The sequence below is a fragment of the Necator americanus genome, chromosome I, assembly GCF_031761385.1.
Source record: "Necator americanus strain Aroian chromosome I, whole genome shotgun sequence".
NCBI lineage: Eukaryota > Metazoa > Nematoda > Chromadorea > Rhabditida > Ancylostomatidae > Necator > Necator americanus.
In genome coordinates, this window is record NC_087371.1 from 12,256,292 (window position 1) to 12,283,826 (window position 27,535).

The 27,535-nt window shown below is 39.9% G+C and overlaps 2 protein-coding genes across 5 annotated transcripts; both read right to left on the reverse strand.

The window, feature by feature from the left end:
• Positions 1-1,244: 1,244 nt before the first annotated feature.
• RB195_005259 (uncharacterized protein) lies at positions 1,245-6,003 on the reverse strand (the record flags this gene model as incomplete). The annotated part of the gene is made up of 3 exons (XM_064177639.1): positions 1,245-1,388; positions 1,442-1,667; positions 5,957-6,003. 3 exons carry the CDS (start codon positions 6,001-6,003, stop codon positions 1,245-1,247), a joined length of 417 nt encoding a protein of 138 aa, XP_064034763.1.
• RB195_005260 (uncharacterized protein) lies at positions 1,876-27,481 on the reverse strand (the record flags this gene model as incomplete). Of its 4 annotated transcripts, none has more annotated exons than XM_064177643.1 (19): positions 1,876-1,895; positions 5,227-5,319; positions 7,457-7,534; positions 7,678-7,780; positions 9,013-9,084; positions 9,217-9,348; positions 9,765-9,872; positions 10,836-11,051; positions 11,108-11,306; positions 11,468-11,598; positions 11,849-11,932; positions 11,993-12,226; positions 12,404-12,474; positions 13,491-13,608; positions 13,679-13,822; positions 13,948-14,043; positions 14,645-14,740; positions 14,807-14,968; positions 16,723-16,821. In XM_064177643.1, the coding sequence occupies 19 exons, from the start codon at positions 16,819-16,821 to the stop codon at positions 1,876-1,878; spliced, it is 2,256 nt and encodes a 751-aa protein (XP_064034764.1). The 4 variants fall into 4 exon arrangements, with proteins under 4 accessions (XP_064034764.1, XP_064034765.1, XP_064034766.1 ...); XM_064177641.1 differs by having other exon boundaries at positions 11,849-11,938; XM_064177642.1 differs by having other exon boundaries at positions 9,211-9,348; positions 11,849-11,938.
• Positions 27,482-27,535: the final 54 nt, after the last annotated feature.

Below are 27,535 nucleotides of genomic sequence, written 5' to 3' on the forward strand. Positions count from 1 at the left end.
GTGCTAGATTCTATGAATACCGTGGAGATGGGTGTTCCCATCTGGTAAGATTATTACAAATCCGCTCTCTAACCTTCAACTTCATGACGGAGTTCTGGGAGGGGGAGCACTCAAAACTGCTCTAATCGAACTGTTAATAAAAAGGATAAAGGATAAAGTCACTGGCGTATCAATCCACTCGGGATGCGCCAACGCGTTTTACTGGAGTTCATAATCGTTGAGGTTTTGGAACTCGTATTGGCCTTTACAATGACTTGCTGGGGCCAGCCGATGATCAAGTCAGTGTTTTTATCCTCCCAGACAAGTCTGGTACCAATTTATCGACCCCGGAAGGATGAAAGGCTTGGTTTGCGCTAGGGCGGTTTCGAACCCTCGACCGTGTGGCTACAACGGACCTCTAACCGACTGCGCCACACCCGCCCGAACTGTTAATTATAGCCCAAAAATCGTAGCCAACTCTCAAATGCGGAATGCGGAGAAGCCATCTCTCAGACCATTTTTGGTTCTTCCCCTTCGTTGAAACCGCTAAGTGAGTTGTGACATACTTATTCACTTCCAGTAAACTTATTAGGAGCGTTTGGGAAGCATAAAGCATTATTAGCTCGAGTTCTAACTTTTTTCTTTGTAAAACAAAAAGGCGAACACAAACATCTGAACAAGCAAAACAAAATATATATTGTAATACAGCGATATTAATAGAATAAATAATAACTAGAAATTATATGTTCATGTTAATTATATGTTCAAGATGCCGCGTGAAGTGTGCCAGATAGAAGAAGATCAAGAATAATAGTCGAGGTAGAAAAGCATTCAACCTCTGGATGGACTAATCTGCAGGTTAGATATTGTGTTTGTTTTTGTAGATTTCTGTATAGGTGTGTTCCGGTGCTCGTGGGATGTGGACGGGAGGGAAGTGTTTATTGGATTACATATATAATAATTTGTTTTTAATTATTTTTGCCGCGTGACGTGTGCCAGATAGAAGAAGATCAAGAATAATAGTCGAGGTAGAAAAGCATTCAACCTCTGGATGGACTAATCTAGACAAGGTTAGAATATTGTGTTTGATTTTCTGTAGAATTTCTGTAATAAGGTGTGTTCCAGGTAGCTCGTATGGAGATGTGGAACAGTGCAGTGAGAAGACAACAGAGGAAGATGTTTATTGGAAATTACATATATAATAAATTTAATAAATGGTTTTAATCTTCTATTTCGAGCAGCAAAAAATTCAAGCGGAGAGACTGCTAGAGTAGCTCTTGATTTTCCTGGACTTCGGGGCCACGATTCCTTTGCCGTTTCACAGAGTTTCGTTTCACAGCCCAAGTTTGAGCAGAAATAACGATAATAGCAGAAAACATTTTGAAACGAATTTCAAAAAGCTCACGAGACTAGAAAGATAGACTAGATTGGAAAAAGTGTTTGCAAAAAAAACAACCCTTACCGGTAGCGCGATGAGCGTAATCAAAGCAAGAAATCCGAGTACTGCGAAAAGAAGTGTAGAGGATTGATCAGAGGGTGCAGCTGTCGTCGTCGCCGTCTTAGGTTGAGAAGTGAGCCATATATCTCTCAACTTTTTCTTCTTTGCCAGCCACTCCGCTGAGGGTTTTGGTTCGGAGTTAAATTCTTTAAAACACATGAAGCTCTCCTCAGGAGAAAGGGCGGTACATCTGTAAATACTGCAATTAGTGTATAAATAGATCCAACGATTATCATTAGGCGAGAAGATTAAAAGATAACAAGATAATATTTAGATATAAGATTCAAGATAATAAAGAAAGACTAACTAGAAGGCAGCCAGATTGTCGAAGATGCTACCGGTAGGCCGCGACCCATTCCGTATTCACCAAAAATTTCCTTCAGGTATATTTGCTCGGATTAGTACGATGTAGACGTTACTGCAAGAATTAGAAGTGAGTCAGTATATATGTAGACATATAATTTAAAAAGATAAGTGAGTTCTAAATGTGTATTCGGCAACACAATTGTACTGTTTGACATTGATAGAGATGATCAAAAGTTCGATCCCCGCCGGAACCATTATTTTTGCAAAACGAAAAAACAGCTGGAAAAGAAGGAGAACACCTTTTAAAACGATTTTCACAATAACAAATAAAAATAAAAAAAGTCACTGAGGAGAACATTTCACTGGCAGTTTTTTTTTAATTGTATTCAGAGCACTGTTTGCTACATACAAGTGTTATACAGAGGTTATTTTAGCGATTAGAACCAGGCCTTAATTGGAAATTACTGCTGGACTGGTCGGATTTTGTTACCTTGAAATAAACATGAATAACTCACTAACGAAGAGACGTAGGAAGATAAGGCTGGCTGCATTGTGTAGAGGAAGATTTGCGCTTCAAAATGATTAAAAAATCTTTTGCAGGGATCTTCTGGTTTTTTTGAAACCTAGTTGAGAAAAAATTGAGAAATTTGGCATTTTTCTCAACTTTTTCTCAAAGAGCTTTTCAAAAGACAAAAACCACCTGTAAAAAAGTAAGAAAAAATTGTGATAGCAAAAATCTTCCTCTACAACATACCTCAAACCGAATTCGTTTTTATAAACTATGAGTTTCATACGTATCATAGTATCATACTATGAGTATCATACTATGAGTAACGGTTATCGATAACCCCGTCTTCCTTTTCTCTTTGCTCCTCACATTTTTTCTGATTTTCCGACCTCTAGTTTAATTTTTTCTCAATTTTCCGACCCCTTCTTACGAACCCTGTTGAGAAATGCTCAACACACGTTTCACCCTGACCGCAACTACGCTCGTGATTCATGTTGTTTTAACCCGACTATAGAGTTTAGGTAGTAAGTTGCGGAATTCGACGAGGTCCCGCTCAATTTTCTCTAATCAGTTGACGGTTTCAGTTGCACCGCACCACCCTTGTGCACGCCCCGCATCCAACTGCAAGAGGTCAATGATCAATGGGGTCTCCACACCACGTAATCAAGAGAGATAAACGGATAAATAAACTTATGAAAAGGAATAGGCTGCTGAGGGGAACCAGAACGTATACATAGAAATGCGTTCCAGCGTACCTAGTAGGAACTAAAGCAGTTTCTACGACGCTTTTTTTTACGACGTTTAAGGAAAGAAGGGCTGAACCATGCTGGGTTCTGCAATCTACTACCCGAACTACATGTTTTCGCTGTGAGTTCCGCACCACGTCAAAATCATGATGCTCTGCCCCTGATTATCAGTAAGAGTGAGCAAGCTATTTGGCAGTCAGGAACGATTTTTGTGCCCTAGGCACGATTTTTGTGCCCTAAGTGCAGTTACAATAGATTGGACAGTCTCGAGTATTCCTCTCTTCCTAACCGAGAGAAACACAACAAATGTGGGTCACCTTAGGCCCAGTGGAATAGTAGTATACAGTAGAATAATAGAAAAATAGATTAGTATATAGCTGAATATTAGAAAAGTAGTCTAGTAAGTAGCAAAGACTTCCGTTTCGCCTCTACCCTTAAACGGAAGGAGTTGAATACAGAATAAGAAGTAGAGAATAAGTAGGAGTAGTAAGCGCTATTCACTGCTGAGGCTCTTCAGTAAGAAATAGTGAATAGAACGTGTAATTGATATAGAGCCTGTTATTTATAGCCAGTTAAGGCGTCAAAAAGGAACAATATGTGAGTGCGTGTTAGGTCAAGGAGATCATGAAAACAGACTAGATGCAAGCGCGTTAGTAAATTTTTTAAAACTACGTATTCTATATAGTTCAGGATACTTATAAACAATATGTTTGTTATTGATAAAGCATTTAAAAATAGCCTGAACAATAATGTTCTTGCCATATTTTAAAGTACTCAGAAGCTTGAGCATAATCTGTAGTCTGTCTATAAAATCAGAATAAAAACTACAGTTCCTAGATAGCAGGTCGAAAGTTGCAAGCAACGAAGTGAACGAAGAAAAGAGATGTAAGAGGAGATTTCAAGGAAGATTAGGCAAACTCATCACCTGACACGCACGCATGTTTAATTCCAGGACCACCAATGCGTATTGGAGATCAAACTCTCCACAACTTCGGAGACAGTGAAGGAGGTGGTCAGTCACTATTTCTGGCAGGATCCATAGAGTGTCGATACGCTTAACGTTCGACTTCAATTCAGGGGTTTATGTATGCGTGTGCAGTGACTTACTGAGGCCAGCTGATATATCGAGTTAACGTTTTCAATCTCTCAGAGAAGTGTGGTGTCAATTTATCGAACCCAGATGCATGAAAGGCTTGGTTGGTCCTAAGGTGGTATCAAACCATCGATTAGACATTTGCAGCCGAACATCACACCGACTGCATTCTGGATCCTACTTTTATGCGCGGAACTGCTGCTCACCCCGCCTGTTTTCAACATTGTGCTTGAGTTGCTCGTGCATCCTCCTGCAAAATAATTACCTATTTACACGTAGAGAAATTAATTAAGGTGAACAATTAATCAAATCCTTACGTTAAGTTGATCAATGACTATAATAAACCCTTCGAATTTCCCAATTAAATGGAAAAATTTAAATTTTTTATCTCTGTGCAAGATACTTATTTATCTATATCTCTCTCTACTACCTCCTCCTTCATGCACATTTCCCAGCAAGATACAAGTCGGGTCAGAACAACAGTCAGGTCAAAACGAAATGAACCACGGTGTAGTTGCGTAAGTGGCTGCGCTCGAAGCCGCGCTGTGGAACGTGGCGGAGCCCTTGCTAGCACCATTTACCGCTGCAGTTCGCGATGCTCCCACCTCGATTTCAACCGCTGTCTCCACCACCGCGTCCTTCCGAGCGTAATCGCTGACGCAAATTCACCAAACTTCGGTAGCACAGTAATACAGTCGGTCCAAAACTTCATTTTACGCCTTTATTTCTCGAAGTGAATAATCAAATCAATCCGGGCCCTAAAGCCTAAGCATTAGTCTTAGAGGATCTTTGGCATGTAAACTAAGGTTACTAAGAGAAAAAGTAAGTTAGAGCCTCCGGAAATAAGGGCGTTCTGAATGCCCCACCAAACTGCATTTATCCCCTCCACCACATCTAAAATCTTGGACGTTTCTATTCTTGGTTTTACATTTTATGTTATTTTGGAGTTCTATTCTGCTTATTAAGCTAGGCCCCGAAATGAGACTTCAAAGTCCAAATTTAAAATAAGATTACTAAATTTTAATAGTTAAAACAGGAAACAGTTTAATGTTAAGTTCACACTAGGTTTAGATCAGAAAATCTGAGATTTCCTTACCATAGTAAAATTGTTTGGATTGTGCTTGTTTTAGAACGGATGCTGATGTCAGATTAAGATTTCGTGAGGCTGAGGCGCGCAGACGCTCAGTGACTGAAGTACGGATGATTTCTGTCGTCAATAAAGCAGTCATATGATTCCGTCAAAGCAATGACGGACGATAACCTGTAACCAATCGTTTCAAAACACTTTGCGACCGCACCATCGATTATCCTTGTATTGCTTTATTTAGCAGCTTTTCATGTACTTTCTATTAGTGCGTTCACTAGTTTGTTTACCGTCTTTTACTCATTTACTAGTCTGAATGTTCGACTAAGGCAGGAGTTCACACCTCTTCTGGTTCTCCCTTCGCTTACCCTCAGTTATGAATGCAAATTTATAGCAGAAGCAATTCCAGTTAATTCGCGTCAAGTAATAAAAAGCACTCTTTCCAAGCGAAGCTTATTTCGTTCTTTTTTAGAAACATGCACATTGATTGATGGTCTCCTTGTAATTTCTTCAGTTCTGCATGGATTCTCTACCCTAAGTACAAATTAAGAAATAAATACCGCGGAAGTTCTTAGAATCAAGCGACGGTAGCTGTTCTCACTTTCTGGCAAATTCCTAAAGGTTCCCACATCTACATTAAAAAAACTTAAAATATCATGTTTGTGTGTCACCATGGATCCAAAAACTGTATAAATGAATTTAAACGGAACTGTTTTGCTGGAATTTGCCTCACGGCAGTTACGCGCAAATGACAAGTAATACCAGTGATAGTATCAAGTAACCGTTCATTACAAAAAAAAATTGTACCAAATCTACACGACTGTAAACGCGTATCCAACCATTCACATTCGAAAGATCACAAACTCGGGGGATATCGTGTGAATGAAAAAGAAAAAAAATAATATACACATGATGCATGTGAACAACGCATGATGAAAACAAACGAAAATATTCAGCAATAAAAATTAATTTATAAAAGTCAAAGACACAAGAACGAAAAACATCTCTCTATGCATTGAAATGAAAAAAATCGAAAAAGTCGAACCGATGACGTTCCGTCTCAAAACTCACGGCGATTTGCAACCATGACTTTTGACACAGATTTCACGCCTCGTATTACACAGGAATATATCCCCAGCCCAATGATGAGATTAATATGCAACAACTTGCCCCTTCGAATATAACAAGTATCTGTGGTAACTTGGACAGCCTTGACGACATCGACCCGATTCTGCGTCAGGACCAATAATTCCGCTAGGACTGCCTGGATAACGGAGAACGAAGGAAGAAGGCAGTGGCGCACCGAATAACGCCAGATAATGCAACAAGATATTAACTTACATTCGCATAAACTTTAGTATACCACTGCTATCTGTACACAGTCCTGTCGATACCCATTCTGAAGTAACGTAGAGAGGGAAAAGAAACTGTAACAAATGAGGAACGCGAAGGGTAGCGGGACGGGGTAAAATTGACACAAATGAACGCAAGTGAACATTTGATTGGGTTGGCCGAGTACACCGATTCATATCGGTGGATGTATAAAGAATTCTGGAAGGAAGTAGGGAAGATCGGTAGAAAAGGCAGCATTGGACAGACAATGGAACTTTGGGGTAATAGGGAAATCAATAATGGGTTAGTCACGGACTCCTGATCTTTGTGATCAGGAGCTCCACCCTGTAAATCCCTACAAATTGCAAACGAAGGACACAATAACCATGTAAAAATATATACTAGTTCAAAAAGAGATTAACAACCCGCTACCAGTAATGGACGTGTATAGAATAGACGAAATCGCAACTAATCAAATATCAAACAATAAAAACTACATGAACAAGACACGTTTTCATCGAAGTGTATGCGTGTGTGGATGGGGTGTGCGTATCTGGTTCTCGATACCTTGGCGATATGCGAACAACCGGTATAGTTTAACAGTGGAAAAGAAAGAGGGTGGATGATGCAGGGTAGAGACGTAGATGAAAAAGGAGGTAATCTATGAGAAACGCATATACTAATCGATAACGAAGGAAGAAGCGCCATGGAATCAAAACGAAACACCAACAATGGAACAAACACTTCAACATGACGATGCAACTGATGCGCTCCACCGACACAACGTCATGACGTCATCTTGTCGCAGTACGCGCCCCCATGTCTTCGCGGTAACGCTGTGGAATCTGCTCGACAACAAGTTACAACGACGTTTGTCGTTATTTCTTCCCTCGAAGAGATTCGATCAAACCACGGCTCTGCATCTGTTGTATTTGTCGTAACAATTGAGGATTGCTCATCAAAGCAGGGTTCATCGCCGCCGCAGCAGCTGAAAAATAAAAAACGAATTAGAAATATATATTTCCACATAGGAACCTTCTCCAAGAAAAGGTGAAACTTCCACAACAACAAAAAAAAACAAAAAAACAAAAAACAAAAACAAGAAAAGGTTCGAGGATTTGGGGAACTAACCGAGTTGAGCAAGAGGATTGCTACTCTGACCGGATAAGCCTGATGACTGTGCGTGCTGAACAGCTTGCGCAAGCATAGTCATAGCCATATTTGGTTGGTTTGCCTAAAAGAACAGGTTTTTTTTAGAATGAGTTACTCCTCTGTAAGTAAAACTTTGGCCATTTGAATACGTTTTGAGACTTAACAATTCAGATGATTTTCCAAATTTTTAAGATCATAGTGACTGCCATAGTGAGTGACTGAAAATCACCTTTATGGACCTTTTATTTACGCACGAATCATAGTAGCTATACACAGTAGCGTAACATCACGTCGTTTCGTTTCAGCTTGAGCAAATCCCTTTCAGGAATACTACTTGAATTTCTTTACTCAAACAAGTTCATGCGTTTAGAAAGCAAACATACCCTTACCGGTTCGTGTTTGCCTTACGATGTTAGGTATGAACTAGACGTTGATGAATTACATCGTCATATTGAAGCAACATTTAGAAAGGGTACTGTAAGCGAGCGGAACAAAAATTGTTTATTTCCCAGTGATAAAGGATAAAATTAAAGGGATAAAGTGTCTTGCGTTAATCAATCCGCTTGGGATGTGCCACCTCGTTCACTTCAATTCAGAATCGTTTGAGGTTTACGAACGTGCAGCTGGCCTATACAATGACTTGCGATGGCTAGTCGATCTGTCAGTTCAGTGTTTTAATCCTCCCAGCCAAGTCTGGTACCAATTTATCGACCCTGGAGGGATGAAGAGCTTGGTGAGCACCAGGGCGGACTTGAACCTCTTCTGATCGATCGCGCAGGAAGCGGAACCTCTACACTACACCCGTCCCTTCCCAGTGATAGCAATGATTATTAGGAATACAGATTTGCAATATTATTCAATATTGTGTGAAACTGAGGACGCGTGAAACCTGATTAGGGTACAGTGCTGCCAAAATCAGATTTTTTTGGACTTCTCTAAGATTCTCTAAGATAACAATTTCAAGAATATTGTGGAGAGGGAATTGCCACGGAGCTACGAAAGTGCTAGATTTTCCACTGCAATCCACATCACTCACTTGAATTGCATGTTTATGAAAGATTTTTTTTTTCAAAATCAACTACTATTTCTCAGAATAAGCAAGAAAAACTCTGACTGTGCCTCACGTGCTCACCCAACTTATTCTCATCAGAATAATTGAAGCTCAATACATGAGTAAGATGAAAACATTAAAAAAGTAATGGAAATCGTAAAGGCAGGGATGAAATTCCCACTCTTACTCATTTCCATGGCTTCAACAATGCCTTTCTACAGTTGGTTCGGAAATAGATTGAAAAGGAAATTCCAAAACTGTACCTGGTGTTGCGCTTGCTGTTGTTGCAAACGCATTTGAGTGGCAGCTGCTTGTAGCATCATAGGATTCCACATCTAAAAACCAAAACTGCTAAGTGACGCGCTAGCTGCCTACGAGAGAAAACAATATCATGTTCACTTTTCCTATGGAATTGAAAAAGAAAATGTTGCCGAAAAAGCCGAAATAAAATGAACACACACATTCACCTGCTGCATCATAGTTGCCATAGGGTTTCCAGCAGCTGCAGCGGCTCCTGCCATTTGACTAGCTGCCATTGCCATCATAGGGTTGGCGCGAACAAGTTGTTGCATGGCTGCCATCTGTTGTTGCATTGCTGCCTGAAACATGACTTTCGGTGCTTCATCACAAGTTGAAAATATAAATAGGTTGGAAATTATTCCGCCCAAAGTACAGAAGTGTGTCCCAAACAAGAAATGTCTTGCTTTCGTCCCCTTCTCTTAAGGAAAACGTCATTTAAATTAATCAAGTAATGTTAATACAAGAGAACTATTTCTGGTTTTCCATTTTAAAAAGAAACTGTGCTCTCAATCAAAGTCCATAAATAGTTAATACATTTCAAACGCTTACGCTGTCGGATGCTTGCATGCGAAGCAAAGAGAAAAAGAAGTATTACGAAATTTCTAAGTCATAAATGATGTAACAGGTTGCGAACCACCTCACAAATTCAGTAAAAACACGTTAATTTTGTGATGACAAAAAATAGGAAAACTAATGTGCAAAAAGGTACACTTACCATACTCAGTCCTGGAGCACTATTTGACTTCTTCATTGTTGGAGTACTTGACGCCGACGAAGCACTTGCACCTATCTTAGATACTGATGGAGTGGAGGACTGTGGAACCTAAACCAAGGAAAAATAGAACAGCTGAAATCTAAATGTTACAGAAGATGGTGATGGAAACTATTACTATGCAAATATACTATTCACTCAGCACTATATTCTTATATTAAATGATAATAAGGAAATTTTAGAGAAATCATCAAAATATAAATGAAATTTAATGTCTAAACTAAATTCGTTTAAAGAGCGTATCATCCAAGAAACTCAGATCCGTGCATCAACTGCTCAAAGAACAAAAGTATTCTACGAGTTGAGTCACTCCTCATCAAATCCATCGAAATCTTGTCCACTGCTCATTACGTTCATGTTCGAAAGCTTTTCAGGAGAATGACATGTTTTTCGCCCAAAGCAATTAAATGGGTAAGGTATCCATAAAGTCAGATACACTAATAATACGTTTGCGTCATAATCCGCAAGAAATGCCGAATCCGCATTCAATCCTTGCTTCGAATATTAACACTTGTCTACTTCTTTCTAGGTTCCACTGCAGTGTGCATGTCTTTTAATAAATGCTTGAAAGAAGATCTCGACAGCAACGCCTCGGAGTTCCTGACACAAAGATAAGGTTGCTTTAAGTGAAGGCTAACAGTAATAGGAAAGGAGTGTCCACGAAAGTTGCACGTCCTCAGTGTTACATACATTCACTAAGACTATGAGATAACCGTGGAAATATTGAAAAACTGTGTCAAAAATTTTGCTAACACTATTTATTAACAATAAGTTTTTCCTAACATTACACACAACTCTTGTATTAATGATCAAATAGCTATAAGGGAAAAACATTAATCTTGTACGTAGTAGCTTTGGGACATGTCCAAGAGGTAAGTGGCTAAAACGAGCATGGATAGATATTATGTTAATAACGCCCCAACCCAAACTTCTAGCTGTTTTTTTCTCAAAAACGAGAAAAGAAGAAAAAAAGGAATAAACGGAATGTGAAGTGAAATGTTCATAAAAACGCACCGGTGTAGCTGTTTTCCGCACAGTAGGGGTGCTAGTTCCACTACGTTGTTGTGTTGCTGCCAATGCACTCGGTAACGTTTTCGTACTCAAGTTTTGCGCCTGGCTCGTGGATGCACCACTTGACGAAGCCGCAGCAGCAGCGGCAGCAGCATGTGCTTGTGCTGCTGCTGCTAGAGCAGCTTCAAGCTTCCCATCAGCGATTTGCTTCTCGAATTCCTTGAAACGTTTACTTACAACATTGATGCTTTCAAGGTGAAACGAAGAAAACATACTTTCTCTTGGCTATTAATCTTGTTGTAAGCCTTTTTGAGCACATTTGTGTGATCTGTTCGTATTTTCCGCTTCTGAGCGGTTCTGACGCACTGTTCACAATACAGATGCATATCCGTAGCTGAGGTCCCTATAGCTTTCCAAGAGGGAGTGAAATCTGTGCCACACTCCTCGCACTCGTATGGTACCTCGCTAACAGTTCTGAGAGATAGATGCATTTCGATCTTGAGTAAAACAGAGGAAAATTGAATGAATTTGATAACTTCAATGAACAGGAATTATCAATATACCAGAAAATGAAAGGAACCATGAAGAAGCTTCTAGATAGAAAATGACAATCTTGGAAACGTTGCAAAACTGACCTGTACACGTTCTTATCCTTAAGTACCCGTTGAACGACGAGATCCAAACCGATGAGGTAGCAGAAATCCGGTTGCGAACCATTTGGAATGAAAAACAAGTCGATCGGCGGAGCTTTAGGAGCAGAGATCTGCTGAAATTTAGAAGCATTTAGAAGCGGACAGGCACTTCGAACAAGAATAGGAATGGGGTCAACTTCAATAAGGAAGGGAAATGATAACCAGTGATTTAAGATGTGCAGCAGCACACACAAAACACTGCGCAAGAAAAGCGTAAATTCATTCTTCAATATGTGTTTCTTGCGCAGTGTTTTGAATCCGTTGTTGCACATCTTATAACACTGGTTATCATTTCTTTTTATATGAGAAAAGTTATGTACAAACCTGCATCAACTGTTTATCCGCCTGCATTCGAAAGGCTTGTCGTGCGGTTGCAGCACGTTGTTGAGGCGTTTGTGCAGCGAGCAGCTTAGCCTGAAACATTCAGTACTTGGGCAAATCTAGTGAGTATCCACTGATGATTTCCACCTGTTGAGCAGCAGTGTTCGCCTGACTAGCAGCGGCAGCCTGCTCCTTCAACAGTTGCTCTTCTTTAGCTCGTTGCTCTTTGAGTTGCTGAGCCATAGTGGCAGCCTGGGATGACGTTGAGGCATGATTTGCGAACAAGGCGGCCAGTGCTTGAGCAGGCGATTGGCCGCTTTTTGCAGCTTGCATGAGCAGTGCTTGCAGGGCTGCAGGGTTTGCTTGGGCGCTTCGAAGCAGCTGGAAGGAAAATTTTCTTAAATACAGAAGAAGTAACAGGTATTTCTTCTATGATGATCAATAAACTTCTATAACAAGTAAATAAACGTAGGGCTTTCGATGGTCAACAGTATTTCATATACAATATAACAACGGTAAGGGAACAAGGAATGAGAAAAGTGGAAAACAAAAATCTACCTCTTGCTGCTGCTGTGGTGTAAGCCCTGCCAACCCAAGAACTGGATTCGGCCGCGAGGACGCAACTGAGCCTAAATGACATATAGTTGCTATAAAAAGGCCCGAGAACATGAGCCAAATCCCACAATCAATCAAAAAGTTCAAATGGAAAACGTCCGGAATGAATGTTTCTGAAGGCTCTATCATTCTATCAGAAAAAGTGCTACTACATAAAGTGTTATGAAGTAGGCTGAATGTTGCGTCAGACTACTGCTTAAGAGAGATTATTCGATAAGTACGATATAATACAAATAACAGTAGAAAAGTTCGAAGCCAGGCATAAAAATAGGACAATAAAAAAATGCTATTTCGCAGGGTAAGCGTCCATGGATTAATTTGAAGTTTTGGTGTAAAGTGCAACTGCTCACTAGGTACAACGTTTATTTATCCTATCACAGAAAGGCACCGACGCATTTGATTACTACAACATGGACGCCGATATCACAATTATAGAAACAAATTATTACTAATTCGAAACGTTTTCTAATTAACAACATTTTCGGCCATATACGCTCTTTAAGCTTTTTTCAGCTTACATTGAATATTTGATGGCATACTATCCAAAAAAGCGGCTTGTCAAACTAAGCCAAGCATTCGCGGTCGAAATTTCTTACCGACGAAGAAAAATACTAGGCGAGCCACCTACATCTAATTTGATTTGATTTTTTTACGCACAACTACATTGAACGCACTGGATTGCTCCATCTAATTCGAATTTCTGATGAGAAGGAAGCGGGATTTCCACCTTGAGAGAAAGCTCAAAAAGAAAGGAGGAACCCCACAAGACATTCGATTTTTAATAATTTATAAGCTGCAAGCTTTAACATTATAAGCTGCGTAAGAACATGGTGAACTTCATTGCTAATTGACAAGAGTAACCTCGACAATTATGAAGAAAATCGTCTTAATATTATTTTAAATTACTCTTCCACGGCATGCAAAAGTGAAGTCGCGTACACATAATATTAACGGCAAATGAATACGGAGAAATTAAGAAAAATACAAAGAGGAGACAAAAGTTGAATAAAAGACATGAACAACCACTTACTCTTTCCATTAGCAGGTGTTGACGCATTTTTATGCAACGGAGGTGCAACCAGAGGCTTATAAGCACCACCAGCGTTGTTAAGAGACATATGTGGTACAGTTTTCTTTGCTTCATGGAGCTAAACTCATTGTAATAGAAACGAATGACGAAATCAAGACATAATTCACAGCACAAAAATTCGAGCCCACCTTCTGTGTGGCTAGCATTTGGCTAGCTTTAATTTTCTTCAGCATCGTTAACTTCGCTTCTTCCAATCGTAACTCTGCCTCGCATTGTTTAATCATGAGAGTTCGCTCATGTCGCTGTTCGGAGGTGAGTTCCTTGCTTACCAACTGAATAAACAGATAGTCTTATGAAAATGCAGCTGATTCAACGGCGCCAGAATGATATAATATGAAAAACATAGAATAGGAAATAAAAATAAAATACGAAGCTTACACTACTGAAAACTAATCACCTTATCATAGCTGGCCTTGAGAGTGATGATTTCGCTGTCATGCAACGAAGAGACTTCGCTTTCGTCTGTCAGCGGATACACGTTGCCATCCTGTTCCTAAACAAACGAAATGAATGAATAAAGAGTATCCTGAGGAAGGAAAATATCTATACAAATACAGTTGTACGTTTGGTAAGTTCCAAACACAGAAGAACCACAGCCAGTAATTCATTTTACTCCATCAAAAATGATGAAGGAGAATGCGATGCGGCAATTCTAACGCTGCAAACTCTCGCACTGAGTTTTAAAGCAGCCGGGTCCCACTCTTCGAGCTTGAAACGGTATTCGGCTTTTTTCACCGACCACAAATCATGGATACCAAAAAGTCAGTAGATAATAATTATATCACAAACATCGTGTACAATACTAAGAGTGGGAATCTGACTCGCACGACATTGTTCCTGCAAGAACAAGAAAGACCTAAATTACATGGGATTTAACAAGTCGAAATGATGATAGAATCATACTCAAAGCAATTTCGAGAAATAAAAAGTATCTCCTACTAAAATAAAAACTAAAATCTATCTAATGCAACTGCAAAAATCTTCTATCCAACCTCAACTGCATATCAGATCATTTTATAGTCAAAAATCATAGATCAAATAGAAACTGTACCATATTTACTGTGTCATACTAATAAAGAAATCGAATCGCTTACCCGTAGTCCGAATTTGTGGCTGAACTGGTCAAAAGCGGATCCGTCGTGCAGCTTGCGCTTTTTTGGAGCTGACTCTCCGGTCTCTTCGATCTCTTCCTTAATCCACTATTACGATAAGTGAGGAGAATGTCGAAAAGATCTGATTTGTTAGCGCTAGCGCACCTTCTCCACAGAAGTCGACACGACGACGTCATCCTTGAGTTTGATTTTCTCTTGGGCTTTAAGGGCGCTAGCACGGGTACTACGACGCCGTAGCGATGCTGGCGACAACTGGCCATCGGGAAATTCGTTCGCCGTCGACTTGGATGGCGTTCCGTTCGGCATCTAGATTTTCAAATGAAGCTTTCAAGGAGTTCGTGATAGTTCGTGATATGCTGATAATTGCCTGACACGATAGTTCAACATGTTAGGACGCGTAAGTCGGCATTTCCGACCTCCACTGATTACAATTTCTTCAATTTTTGAACAAACTTAACTCTATTGCGAGAGCGGTGTGACTGAGATTTTTTCAATTAAAGCAGATAAATTCACCATTAATGTTCAAAGGAACAGTATGATAGTGTGCATAGCATATAAACTCAGTTTGTGGGTATCGTTTGCATAGTGCCACGGCTAAACAATCCTAGGAGAAGTTATAATAGTACAACGCACGTGCAAACGTGGATTTAGCATAGTATATTATTGAACACCAAAAATAGGCTGCAACCTTTAGAAGTTGGTGATCACGTAGCTTGTAAATAAAATTCTGATTAGTTTACAATTTCGTAGTTTTCAGATAACATTAACGCAGCATCTGCCTTATCAGCAATGATGCAATTGCAGTCAGTCTCAACTACTAAGTAACTTGGACTTCCACAGAAAAAAAAATGCTTTGTTCCAATTTTTCCTTACTTCGCTTCTCGAACAAAGCCGTCTTTTTATTTCTTTCTGCTCTTGCTTACTGCTCTAAGAAACTAATACATACACCTTCTCCTCAGCAAAATTAAATGTTCAGAAAATCTATTTTTCTTTCCCTTCTGCAACTGGTGGAGCAGTTATTTTCATAAGCAAAAGAGAACATGAAATACATTTTGACGCAACAACAAAAATAGTGCAAAAAATAAGTTCCAAGAAAACCAAACCTCTCTGTACAAATGAACCAGAAGCAAAAATGCAAGCAAAAAATGAAAAAATAAAAGTCGCCGAAATATCTTCAAATACTGAATTAATTTGAGCAATTTAAGCGGTGATAGGGGCTGGTATTTTAAGGTTGTACTTTCTTTTCTGTTGTACATCAATCTTGCTGCGCAATAATACAGTTCACACTCAGTTGGATAATGACAGCAGCAAAATCGGTATCGATCGATTATTGTGTATACAAGCCGGCACGTGTTTTCTGCGTCGTTGTTGAAATTTACTGAGTATGGATGCCGCTCACCATTTTCAAGATTTAAAGTCTAGTAGATGAGCACATTTCTGCAAATCTTCGGAGAAGTAACCTCCTTCATCAGAGATATGTCCGTAAGAAATGTCGCATCGTTGAAAAAGCCGCTAGTGACGTCCTCAGTGACTAACCGGACCCGAACTCAACGTCATCCTTATACTATAGTTCATTGCAGCAAAAATACATTGTTGGTCGAACTCCTACGTCGCTTGGACTAACCGTTTTAACTATTCGATTTCAAACAAAAAATTTAACAATCTTTCAATTAAACGGCAGAATTGCGTAAGGTGTCATCATCCTCCATCGATGTTCATATTGAAACTATTTACGGCTGCAAAGAACCATGAATAAGCTGGATTTCTTCTCATATCTCAAGCAGATGTGCCTATTCAGTGGATGTTATTCAGGCAAGAATTGCACGTACTTCGTCTGCTAGTCCGCAGATGTGGACTAACTCATAATAGCTTACAAAGACGCATAAAACCAGTGATAGTTTTGCGAAATAATGTCAACAACAATGCTTCTTCGTTATATTACACTGTACATCTTGTATCAGTCGACTGTTGCTGTGTTCGCTAAAGGCTATCAGCTGGAATGCTTCAGTGGCCGCGTAACTATATTATATACCATTAAAATCCGGGGAAAAAATACATACCGGTGCACTCAGATCCATCGGTTCTAGCATAGCGTCGCCGTTGTTCTCGCACCCATTCGACATCGGACGTTGTTCGTTATCCACGTGTGCCATGGTCATCGAGCGCGCGAATTCTCCACCAGTGACGTAGGCAGCCAACTAATCAATCAATGCCGATCGATAGCGAATCGATTGGCACACACAAACCACCCTGCTTGATTGGTATTTGGTATAGTCGAACGGTTTTGGTCGCGATTACGGTCCTGGATCGTATAAACACTCGGTAATGGTGTAGATAGAACTATCACAGACACATTAGGCACTCCAGGATGTTAGCGCGACGTCAACGCTGATCCAAATGATCCCGGCGAACGTCGCGAGTAGTTAGCCAGGAATAGACTAACTGAAAAAAAAGAAATTTGTTCAGTTATAAGAAAAAGCAACCACGAAAATTGCGAGAGCGCATCAAGCAGCGAAAATGAAGACGATGATGATGCAGAGCACAAAAAAGCCAAAGGAGTTCCAAGAAGTTATCCATAAATATCGAATGGAAACCTGTAGATGACATTTAGAGTAACAAAGAATAAACTACAAAGAATGTGAAGAAAGACAATACCTAGAAAACGTAGAAGAATAAAATAACCAATATAGCTTTAACGAAAATGCAGCAGCGGCATGTGCATCTGACAAAGAAGTGCTGACTGGAAGCAAAACTACTCCAACAAATGAAGGAGATTGGAGAAAAATGTGAAAAAAGGGAAATGATAGTGAGAAAACGGCTTAAGCTAGGATAAGTACATCAAAGTACAGTCACTGGAAATCTATCGCATTTAGTATTAGAGAAGTACTAGGCCACAAACACAGAGCAGTAAAACACTTTTTGAAGAAAAACAGAAAATGTAAGAACAGATCAGGTGGTTGAACCATTTTATTGACTTTGAACAGAAAGTAAAGTAAAGTACGAATAAGATATGAAACTGTTTAGGATTACTACAAAGCGGAAGAAAAACTCTTTCATCTTTGAAGGAACAAAATCTGCTAGTATCACTCTTTCTAGAGAGAAAGAATGATACTAGCAAATTTTGATTCTTCAAAGATGAAAATTTCCACATGAAAACAACGAAACACTTGAAAAAATAAGTGTTACCTCAACAGATTTAAATAGATTGACTCTGATAAAAAATCTGTCTTCCGCTGACATTTTCCAGGAACAGAAATGTCTGGGGGAGAATCACAGAAGATATTCTAAACTCCTTAAAAAAAATTACCGAATAAAACTAGTCGAACCTGAACGTAACAGCGAACCCACACATAGGGAAGGTGAGAGTAAAAAAAGAGCAGTGAACAAGAACCAACCACAAAATGTCGTAGCAGTTTTGCTGGGTTTTACGTGGAGAACGACAGCGAAGAACGGCACAGTTCGTAACCACTTTGAACACTTAGTTTGAGAGGAAAAAAAAATTAAACATAGAAAATGAAGGAAACAATATGGGAAGATGTGAATATTAAATGATAATACTCTTTCATATCCGAAGAATCCAGGACCTGCAGTATTAACAGAAAGACAAAAATAGAAATTTTTCAGAAAAACAACTATGACGATTAAAACTTAACAAAATGGAGATTTATTCCAGGTAACACTCACAGTAAGTAGATGAGCGTCGAAAAAAAAACTGATTCTGACTGAATTCTTTTCTATTTCTGATCATCTCTAGGAATTTTTAACCAAAGTAACTTTGAAAAGCAATCAAAAAAGGAGAAGAAAAGTAAAAAGCACCTGAGAAACTCAACAGTTTATACTTCTTCTTCCTTCAGACCGGAAAATTGTAACCATGACCAAATCACATGCAAGCTGGTGACGGCACTATTACGAAATTTTATGCCAACTTATAAAATCGACAAGGGAAGAACATGACTCAATGAAGGTGGAATTAGCAATAGTGGTAATTGATCGATCGGATCTGAATCGGGTGCTAAGAATTAATGGTACGTGACGCCGGTTTGACACTCAGTAATCAGCGCTAAAAATCGATAACAGCACCCTCTTCGGAGAAGAGGTAATCAAGTGACGAATCACCGACCAGTGGTGCGTGTGTGTGTATGCTCGCTCTCAACCTCAAAGGGCAATAAAATCACCGATCGATAGAGCTTTAGCTGCTATGGTCTCAGCTGCGTAACTAAATAGTCGCAACTAAAAAGCGCTGTCAGAAGGTGCGTACTGACGTCACAGATTGTTGGTTTTCTCTGCGAATTCAACGAAGTGAAGATTTGCTAGTGGATCAAGCACATGTCGAAAAAAAAACACCATTGAAAATGGGACGAAGTCGAGAATGTTCGTGAGTGTTAAACCGAAAGTGGGTTAGGTTCAAAAGTAAGAAACCGCCTGATCGCATCCCAGACTGCCTAGGCGCAAAGTCAATGGGCGCATTTCTCAAAAACAACGCGTATTATTGATTACCTTAATGCGAAAGACATTTAATGGCGGCATGTGTGTGGAAAAAACACCCGCTCCTGGCTTACATCATCAACGAATCCGGCTTTACCTTACTTAATCGCACCCGTCAAAAATGATCGACGTTTGTATATTGTGTAGGTGGTCCATGCTTAAAAAGTATAATTCCGTTATGACGTCAAATAAACAACTGCTTCACTCATAACCTTTAACCTATATAAAATCGAAGTGTACAGCATCATAAGAAAAGAACACTTCTGATAGCCAAAAGTTGATCTTTTTCTAAACTAAGCTAGATTTTGTCATCACAGTAACATCTACTGAGTAAACCTCTTCGGAACTAGTAAAAAGGAATCTCGAAAATGAGCCCAGGATGGCGCCAGAGCATGTAGATAGATTTTGCGCAACATACATGCGGACTAATCTATAGTAGGACTAATCTATCGGGACCGGGAAGTAACTGTATACGGAATGAAGTAGTTATTTGGAAACAATCTCCCTTGAAACTTCCACGGCACCATTCATTATTCAGCAAAATATTCGCTAACAAACACCTAGTGAAAAATACAAGGATGCGCTCAAACAGAAGAGGAGGTAGTTGCAAAATTCACTACATAGGGGTAAACTTACATAAATTGCTGTTTTACTCTCACGAACTCATAGAAGCTCTATTTCATAGAACCTTCAATATGTTACATATCGTTATTCGTATTGTGAAGTCAAAACGACCTAAAGCCTGACGCATTTGCATAAGTGATGACTGAGTGATGCGATGCGATGGGACCTTTACTCGTTCGTGGATTGCGATTGGAGTTACCAAAGGACCCAGCTCGAGCGCAACTGCATACGCAGTTGTAGAAGACAATCAATGCGTTTTCATTCAACTGCATTACCCACCTCATGCGGCGTGTTATTCCGGGACAGAGTATAAAAGTGGCTATGTAGCAGAGGCGAAGGTGACGTATACACTAACAAAAGTGTCCTTTCTCTACCGAGAAAGAACAAGTTGAGGATTCGCACTCCACTCCCACAGCAGAGTTAATTGGTAGTAGTACTTACAAAGTTTATATCCCAAAAGTTCTAAATGCGCATGAATGAAATTAATCAACAAGTTAAATGACATCAAAAAGTGCATTGAACCGTGCTCCAACTGTTATCCGCAGACGATTCTCGAAATAGACCAAGCACAGGGACTGCGAACACGAACAAAGCAATAAGTTCTATTTTTTTTTTAAATTAGAACTTTTATACGGTTGTTGAGGATAGAAATGGTCAAGAAAAAACAATGAGTGAAAACTCAGAGGAAAAACTCTTGAATTCTGAAAAAAATTGCTCTAGAGAAATGAAAGTGCAAACGAGGACTAACCATTTGTTCTCAGCAATGCATAGGTATTTTTAGTATTTAGTTTGATATGATTATTTCCTTTAATAGTAATTAGTTCTAGATAAAAATTGCCACTGAGGAAAATCCTACAAAAAATCTTTAGAACCAAGAGCGAAATCGATAACTAGATTATAAATAACTTCTTGCTTTGAAATAATAACAGTTAGGCAAATAATGTGAAAAGCGCGAATATAAACAATAGCTGGCCCTAAAAATAAACACTATGACAGATACCGTAACAAAAAAATACTTCGCTTAAGATCGTTTAAGTTTGGAAAGTTCTTCGACGTACAGAGAAAATGTGTGCATTTTTAAAACGAATCGCATTGTTACTAGCTTATCTCTTTCTTACATCCTCTCCAACCATCAAACTACACAATTACAGCGCAACTGACATGAAACCGCAACAAAGCAGCCCGCCCACTCAGTTTCCTCAGCGGATTCCTCGTTTTTCCCCGTCCAACACGAATCATCGCAGTCAACCTCAAAGAGCGTTCGTGTAAATCGCGCCGCGTCGCTCTGCACCTCTGCGCCCTCCGCGGGCTTCCCTTCGTTTCTGCCGCTCTCGCGGGTGCTATTGCACCCGGAACGTTCACGCTCATGACCACAGCGGCTCTCGGACGCCATTACAGTTGCGCGAAAAAAGCGACTATTTGGCAGCAAAAAGCGAGAATCGTGGGTTACTGCGGTCAGAGGTCTAGGAAATTTTAGAAAAAAACATCCAGGACTAAAAAAATTGGGAGAAAAGAATAGTAATTACTGCAATGATATGACAACCAGAATTCTAAAGAGGTGGAAAGATCGGCGTTTCAGGCATCCGGATGAGGTGGAGCGGCAGCAGGCCGCTTTCCGACCAACCGACAATGGCGGGAGAGGTGAGGAGGACGGCGAAAATGAGAGAAGATGGCGGTCCAACGACAATTGCCGATAAGGTTACGCTATGCACAATCCAGCAGCCGGCAATGACCGCCGACTCACAATTAGACCAGCCGACATGAGTAGCACTGGAGATGTTGCGCGAGCGGATGCGACGCGACATCTCTTGGTGCCCCACAAAAGATCGAGCATCTCCGCAATATTACGACTGTACTCACCAAGCTGAAACACGTCCTACGTTGAAGTGAAGATAGCAGCTACAGTACAAGCTTCAGGTGGATCTGCCGCAAGTTAAATATTATCATATGGTCAGAGCAGAACCACTAAGGAAGCGTTTGCAAAAGCTGCTTCAATGATTTCCTCACGAAAGTAGCAACGTTGTTAGCGAGAACCTCAACGCGTGTGACGGCTCAATTACAAAAGATTCACACTGAAACAGGACTGCACTATTCCAAACGACAAAAAATCCCGAAGATTAATTAACTGTTCTCGATTCTTCTCAGGAAAAATTTCAACGCCTTGCTGAAAAAATGGGGTTTTTCCAGCAAGGAACATTCCAGAGTCTACGTCACACATTAGCAAAAAAATTAATGGCGAGAAGACTCGTACCTTCTTACTGCGAACAAATGATAAGTCTTTTTTTTCACCAGAAGTATTTTCAAGAAAGAAGACATATCTCTCGTTACACTTTTTTGTTCTGCGTCCTACGTGAAACTGCATAACGAGTTGTCTTTGGAGCTGCTGTAAAATCACCAAATTTCTTAACGCTTTCCTCAAATAAGAACTTAAATTAGTAGAGGAGTCGAAAAAGGATGGCGAAGAGTAATACTGAATTCACAAGGGAGCATATCAAAAGAGGAGGTTGAGAGTTGATCAGGATTCCGTCCTGGTGGATTTCTTTTGCTGCAGGCAGAATTCCAATCATTTGTCGATTTCTACTTTTATTTCAAGATATGTTTACGATTTTCGCATGTGCTTACAGATATAGAGATAGTAGACATAGAATTTAGAGCTGAGCAATGGGTCATTTTGAAAAGTAGATGGTGTTAGGAGTCCCAATTACTTCAAAATTTTCATTTATAAATAAATAAATAAATTCACATTATTGAGTTCGTCATCCAACAATGAACGCACCGAATAACAAGAATACCAGTGTGAGGAAACTCGTTCAGGTGGGAGTGGGTTTATCTCCCACTTCTGATGCATTGAGCAGGCAAAGTTCCAGATTCTTTGTTCAACGAACAAAAGCATGGTGCTTGATCACTTCTTTTCCGTTGCTCAGCTAACCTATCCACGAAAACCGAACGCCACACTGGTAGTAAAGGTGTCCACCTAACAACCTAGTTGGCTAGGCAACACGGGAAATTAGCAGAGAATTTCTGCAGCAGCGCTATTCTCTCAGCGGAAAAAAGTAACTTGGTGATATTATGGATTCTCGTTAAAGACAACAAGTCGTCCTCTGCTGTGCCAAAATGCAACACGGCCTCGTCGATCGAAGTGCTGGGGAAAAACCACGTAACATTAGTAGTACCCGGTTTGCGTCCACCAGTGACTTGTCTGCTCGTTGGCCTCGAGCCAGAACCACAAACACGCAGTTGATTAGGGGTTTCCGCACTGGAAGGACAGATCTAGTACTTTAACTCGGGATTATGAAAGGTGTGGAACAATAGACGAATAGTTCCAAGTAACGAAAAAAGAAGACAGAGAACACTTAACCTTAGAAAAAAAAAGAGAAAAGTGGATGCAAGAAAATAGGAAGGAGTAGACTACTGTCTCATTTTCAATTTTCAAAATGAAAACATCTATGCAAAACGAGCTGGAGAAGAGATGTAGATGAACTATTCAAATTAGTTGATTAACAAATGATCAATCAATTTGCAGAAAACCTAGAAAGATTTTCCACCCCCTCTCGATGCGCACAAACTTAAAATGTTGTAATTTTACAGCAATTCTGAGACCTATGTGACTCGATGAACGCGAACTGATTCCGATGTAACTGGTCTCGTATATGAAAGAACATACAGGTGACTTGTAAGTTAATAAGAAGTCGTTAAGTCAGCTTTACAGCATGGTTGCGATAACCGTATGTTCTCAACGCATCCATCCAGTACTCCACAAATTTCCAGTTATTTTTAACGGCAGTTTTGCTTTTTCATGTATGACAGCCGTGATGGGAGCATGAAATAGATGAATTCTGTTGTGGCCGAATTCTAAACTACACTGTTTTTTCTCATGGAATTCTACACAGATATTACAAATTACGGAAACTTTTGAGTCGTTGCGATACCACTGCCAAACGATGTCAAACACTCCATCACTCTACATTAATGTGTTAACCAGCTAGGTCATGATAAGTCTATTAATGGTAGATAAAGATCAGATCTGACTGTGAAAAATGGGAATGGGGAATTACTTGTCAGTCATATCTTTAACAGACTATTTTAAAATAGCTTATTTTTTGCAGAATTTATCTTGGAAATTGGTGCTGTGCAGCAGAAGTGAGTGATTTGTTTCTAGTTTTCACAGTTCGTGGGCAATAAATATAGTCGGATCAAAACGACAGGAGCACGGTGCGGTTGCGTAAGTGGCTGCGCTCAAAGTGATGCGGTGGAGCGTAGCGGTTAGGATCGAGTGAGGACCCCTGCTACCACCGTTCAGTGCTGTACTTCGTAATGGTCCCACCTCGATCCTATGGCGGTTGGAATCGAGGTGGGATCATCGCGAACTACAGCAATGAACGGTGGTAGCAGGGGTCCTCACTCGATTCTAACCGCTACGCTCCACCACACTGATTCGAGCGCTGTCGCTCACGCAACTGCACCGTGCTTCATGTCGTTTTGACCCGAGCATATGTAGGAAGTTCTTCTAAGACGCTAAGAAAGGAAAGAACGAGATGGAAAAAGATCCCAAATAGACTAAACTTTGCCGATTGCTTTTATTAGAAGTTAAAGAAAGATCAAATCAGTAATATCCTATAGTATAATACGTTAACCACACCCTGAGTACTTAAACCACAAGTCATAGTACTAAAAACGAAGTGAGAAGCACAGCGATGTGTTCGATCGTTGCGGCTGGCATAACAATTTGAGCCATTTCTCCTGTTGAGTGACGTGAACCCAGAAGTTTGGCCGAAAAATGTGCACAAAGACGGATAATGAAAAGGAGAAGCAAATGGAAATCAAGAAATTTTAGAAGTTTCGTGAGCGGATAACTGAATGTGAACAGAAAATGGAGGATGGAAAAAAGTCATTGAAGTGAAGTGAGGAGAGAAGGAGTATTCGAAAAGTGCACAATAGCGAATACACAATATATACGTACAGACAGACAGATGTATACACACATATAGGCATGCGTATACACATCTATTCAACGGGCGGTCCACTAGGAGTTCACTCGTGGCCGCACGGCCCGAATACCAATATACTCATTACGTATTCACTTACAAATGCTCAACGTCGTCTCTCAATGAAAGCAGGCGACCGTGAAAGTTTCACCAATGAATTTCAACAAAAATCTGCAACAGCAGGGGAAAGACGGTTGAAGAGTTATTGGAGGTTACGATCTCCGATGTTCCACATAACCAACTTTTGAACTAAGGCGAAGAGTACAGAAGTTACTCTATGAGAAAAAAAATTACCGTGATTACTCTTAATCGCAGCAATACCACAAAGTCTTTCCCATATTGAATGATTCCGACAGGATCACTTTGAAGACTTTTTTTTTGTTAAAATAGGGGTAATTCTAGCAAAATGAAAAATTTGCTATCACAAGCATTTTATGATTAATGAAATCCTACTAAATCATCTCAATTTTGAAACCATTCTGGAAATTTGGACGGTACTAAAAAGATGTACCGAGACATCTGTCTTTAAAGAGAGCCTAAATTTTTTTTTCTAAGTTTTGATTTTCTCGGCTCCTTACGTAGGGTAATCTAGATGAATGGATGAATTTGAAGCCGATTCAGAGGCTACAAAATTCAGCGAAAGAAGAATACTATGCAAAAGTAAAAACTAAATTTCGCGTTATTAAGATATAAGCTTCCGAAGCTTGCAGTTGTAAGCTACAACAGTTTCATTTTTGACCTTGAGCGGACCTAAAAGTGGTAATATATAGAAATTTAAGGATTTGAGGATTACGGGAGATATTTCCAGGAACACAGACACAGCAAAGGTTTAGATTTGGTTGGGAAGGTTCAAATCACCATAATTCCTCCTCAGCTTCAATAGTGAAACAACGTTATTTCTTTCTATATTATGTCTCCGACTTAACTCCATACATCACTCTTTACTCCCATTTCTGGCTTATATCCATTAGACGGACAAATATCCTGATTTTTTAACAGAAAATTCTGAACTCAAAGCCCAGAAATCATTGCTAAGGACTCAAACGACAAAAGAGATCCGTGAAACTTGCTGTAACCAGTTTTGCTGAGTAGCAGTAGAGATTGTAAAGTTTTCTTGCAACGGTTCCTATCTCGACGTCAATCGCGAGCTGAAATAAAAATGTCTAAACTTCATTAGTACAATTTACAAGAACTTCAGCACTCATTTACGGTGACCCCGAGTTAAACGTCTTCCTCAACCAGCAATATCTAAAACCAACTCTATACCATCAAATAATAATAATAATAGAACTGAGATCTGGGTGAATCCTTGCTGACGCATGAGGTGCTGATCGCTGCAAACCAAACTAGATTTAGTCGCGCTTACCAACAATAGGTCTAATGCTAGTTTAGTTTGTTTGCTCCTTTGTCGAGGAACATCTGAAGGATCTCGCAATTAGCCAAACAGAAAAAAATCAAAATATTAATATATTAAAATATATTTTTTCTGACGTTTCTCTCTTCAAAGTTCATCCAATATTCTGTTTTAATTCCAAGCATATAGAAATATCTCTCAATGTGAAGAACCAACATATTAACTTTCCAACAAAATTTTATAACAATTCCAGAATAATTTGTTACGAATTTACATCGTATAGGGGCGTGTGTGGTGTAGCGGTTAGAGGTCCCGCTTCCTGCACGATCGATCGGAGGTTCGAATCCGCCCTAGTGCTCACCAAGCCTTTCATCCCTCCGGGGTCGATAAATTGGTACCAGACTTGTCTGGAGGATAAAGCACTGACTTGACACTCGGCTGCCACCGCAGTCATTGTTGGCCAGATACACGTTCGTAAACCTCAAACGATTCTGAATTGAAGTGAACGTGGGGGCGCATCCCAAGCGGATTGATTAACGTCAGAAACTTTATCCTTTTTATCCTTTTACATCGTATGCAAATGTTTTGTTCATGTTTGTCAAGCTAAATATTTTCTGTACAACCAACAAAAATTGCATATTCCCGAAAATTTCATATGCTCATAATTTTCGCCACATTTCTCACATCTTCGAAGCGTACTTCTGAAGAGTCCGCATCATTCAAGATGTAATTAAAAGCAGTGGGTATTCATCTATAGAAAACCATGATCTACTGCAACTAAGAGACAACTGTCATAAAATTCTCGATCTCATCGAAACGGTCCCAACGCGTTCCTCAAAACACACGTAGCCTGTCAGTGCAGTTATTGATGATAACATCCAAGGGCATGCAAAGAACTCAATCAAAGCATGGGACAACTGGGCCACAGTACCGATGTAAATTTCAATTGGAATTAGCTGAATTTCAAAGAAGTGTCGATCGATATTATTGATCCTTCAAGTGAAGAACGGGTTCACAAATAATCAACAGCACAGCGCGCACAATTAATGGTTCGGACATCGAAACTGCCGTCAGTAATTGTATATGAGGTTCGAGGAGGGCCATAAGAGGCAAAGTCGTCGCGAATCGATGACACCAACACGGAGGAGACACACACAGGCGTCGGTTCGAGTGTGTACATCTGTCACTTACTGTTCTCGACGAGCTCACCTGTATCAGTGTAAATTTAACTGGTAAGATCTCCTGAAACGTAACGACGACGTCAATAGCGTCATCATGAGCGAGTACCAAAAAAGCATCATCGATCAGTGGATTCGAAGTCGAAGTGAAGTCGTCGTGTGAAGAAGTGGAGCAGATTGACGAAGTGTTCATTAGAAGGCGTGCGTTGTTGGAGACATGGAACGCTTACCTGTGGATTGATCATCT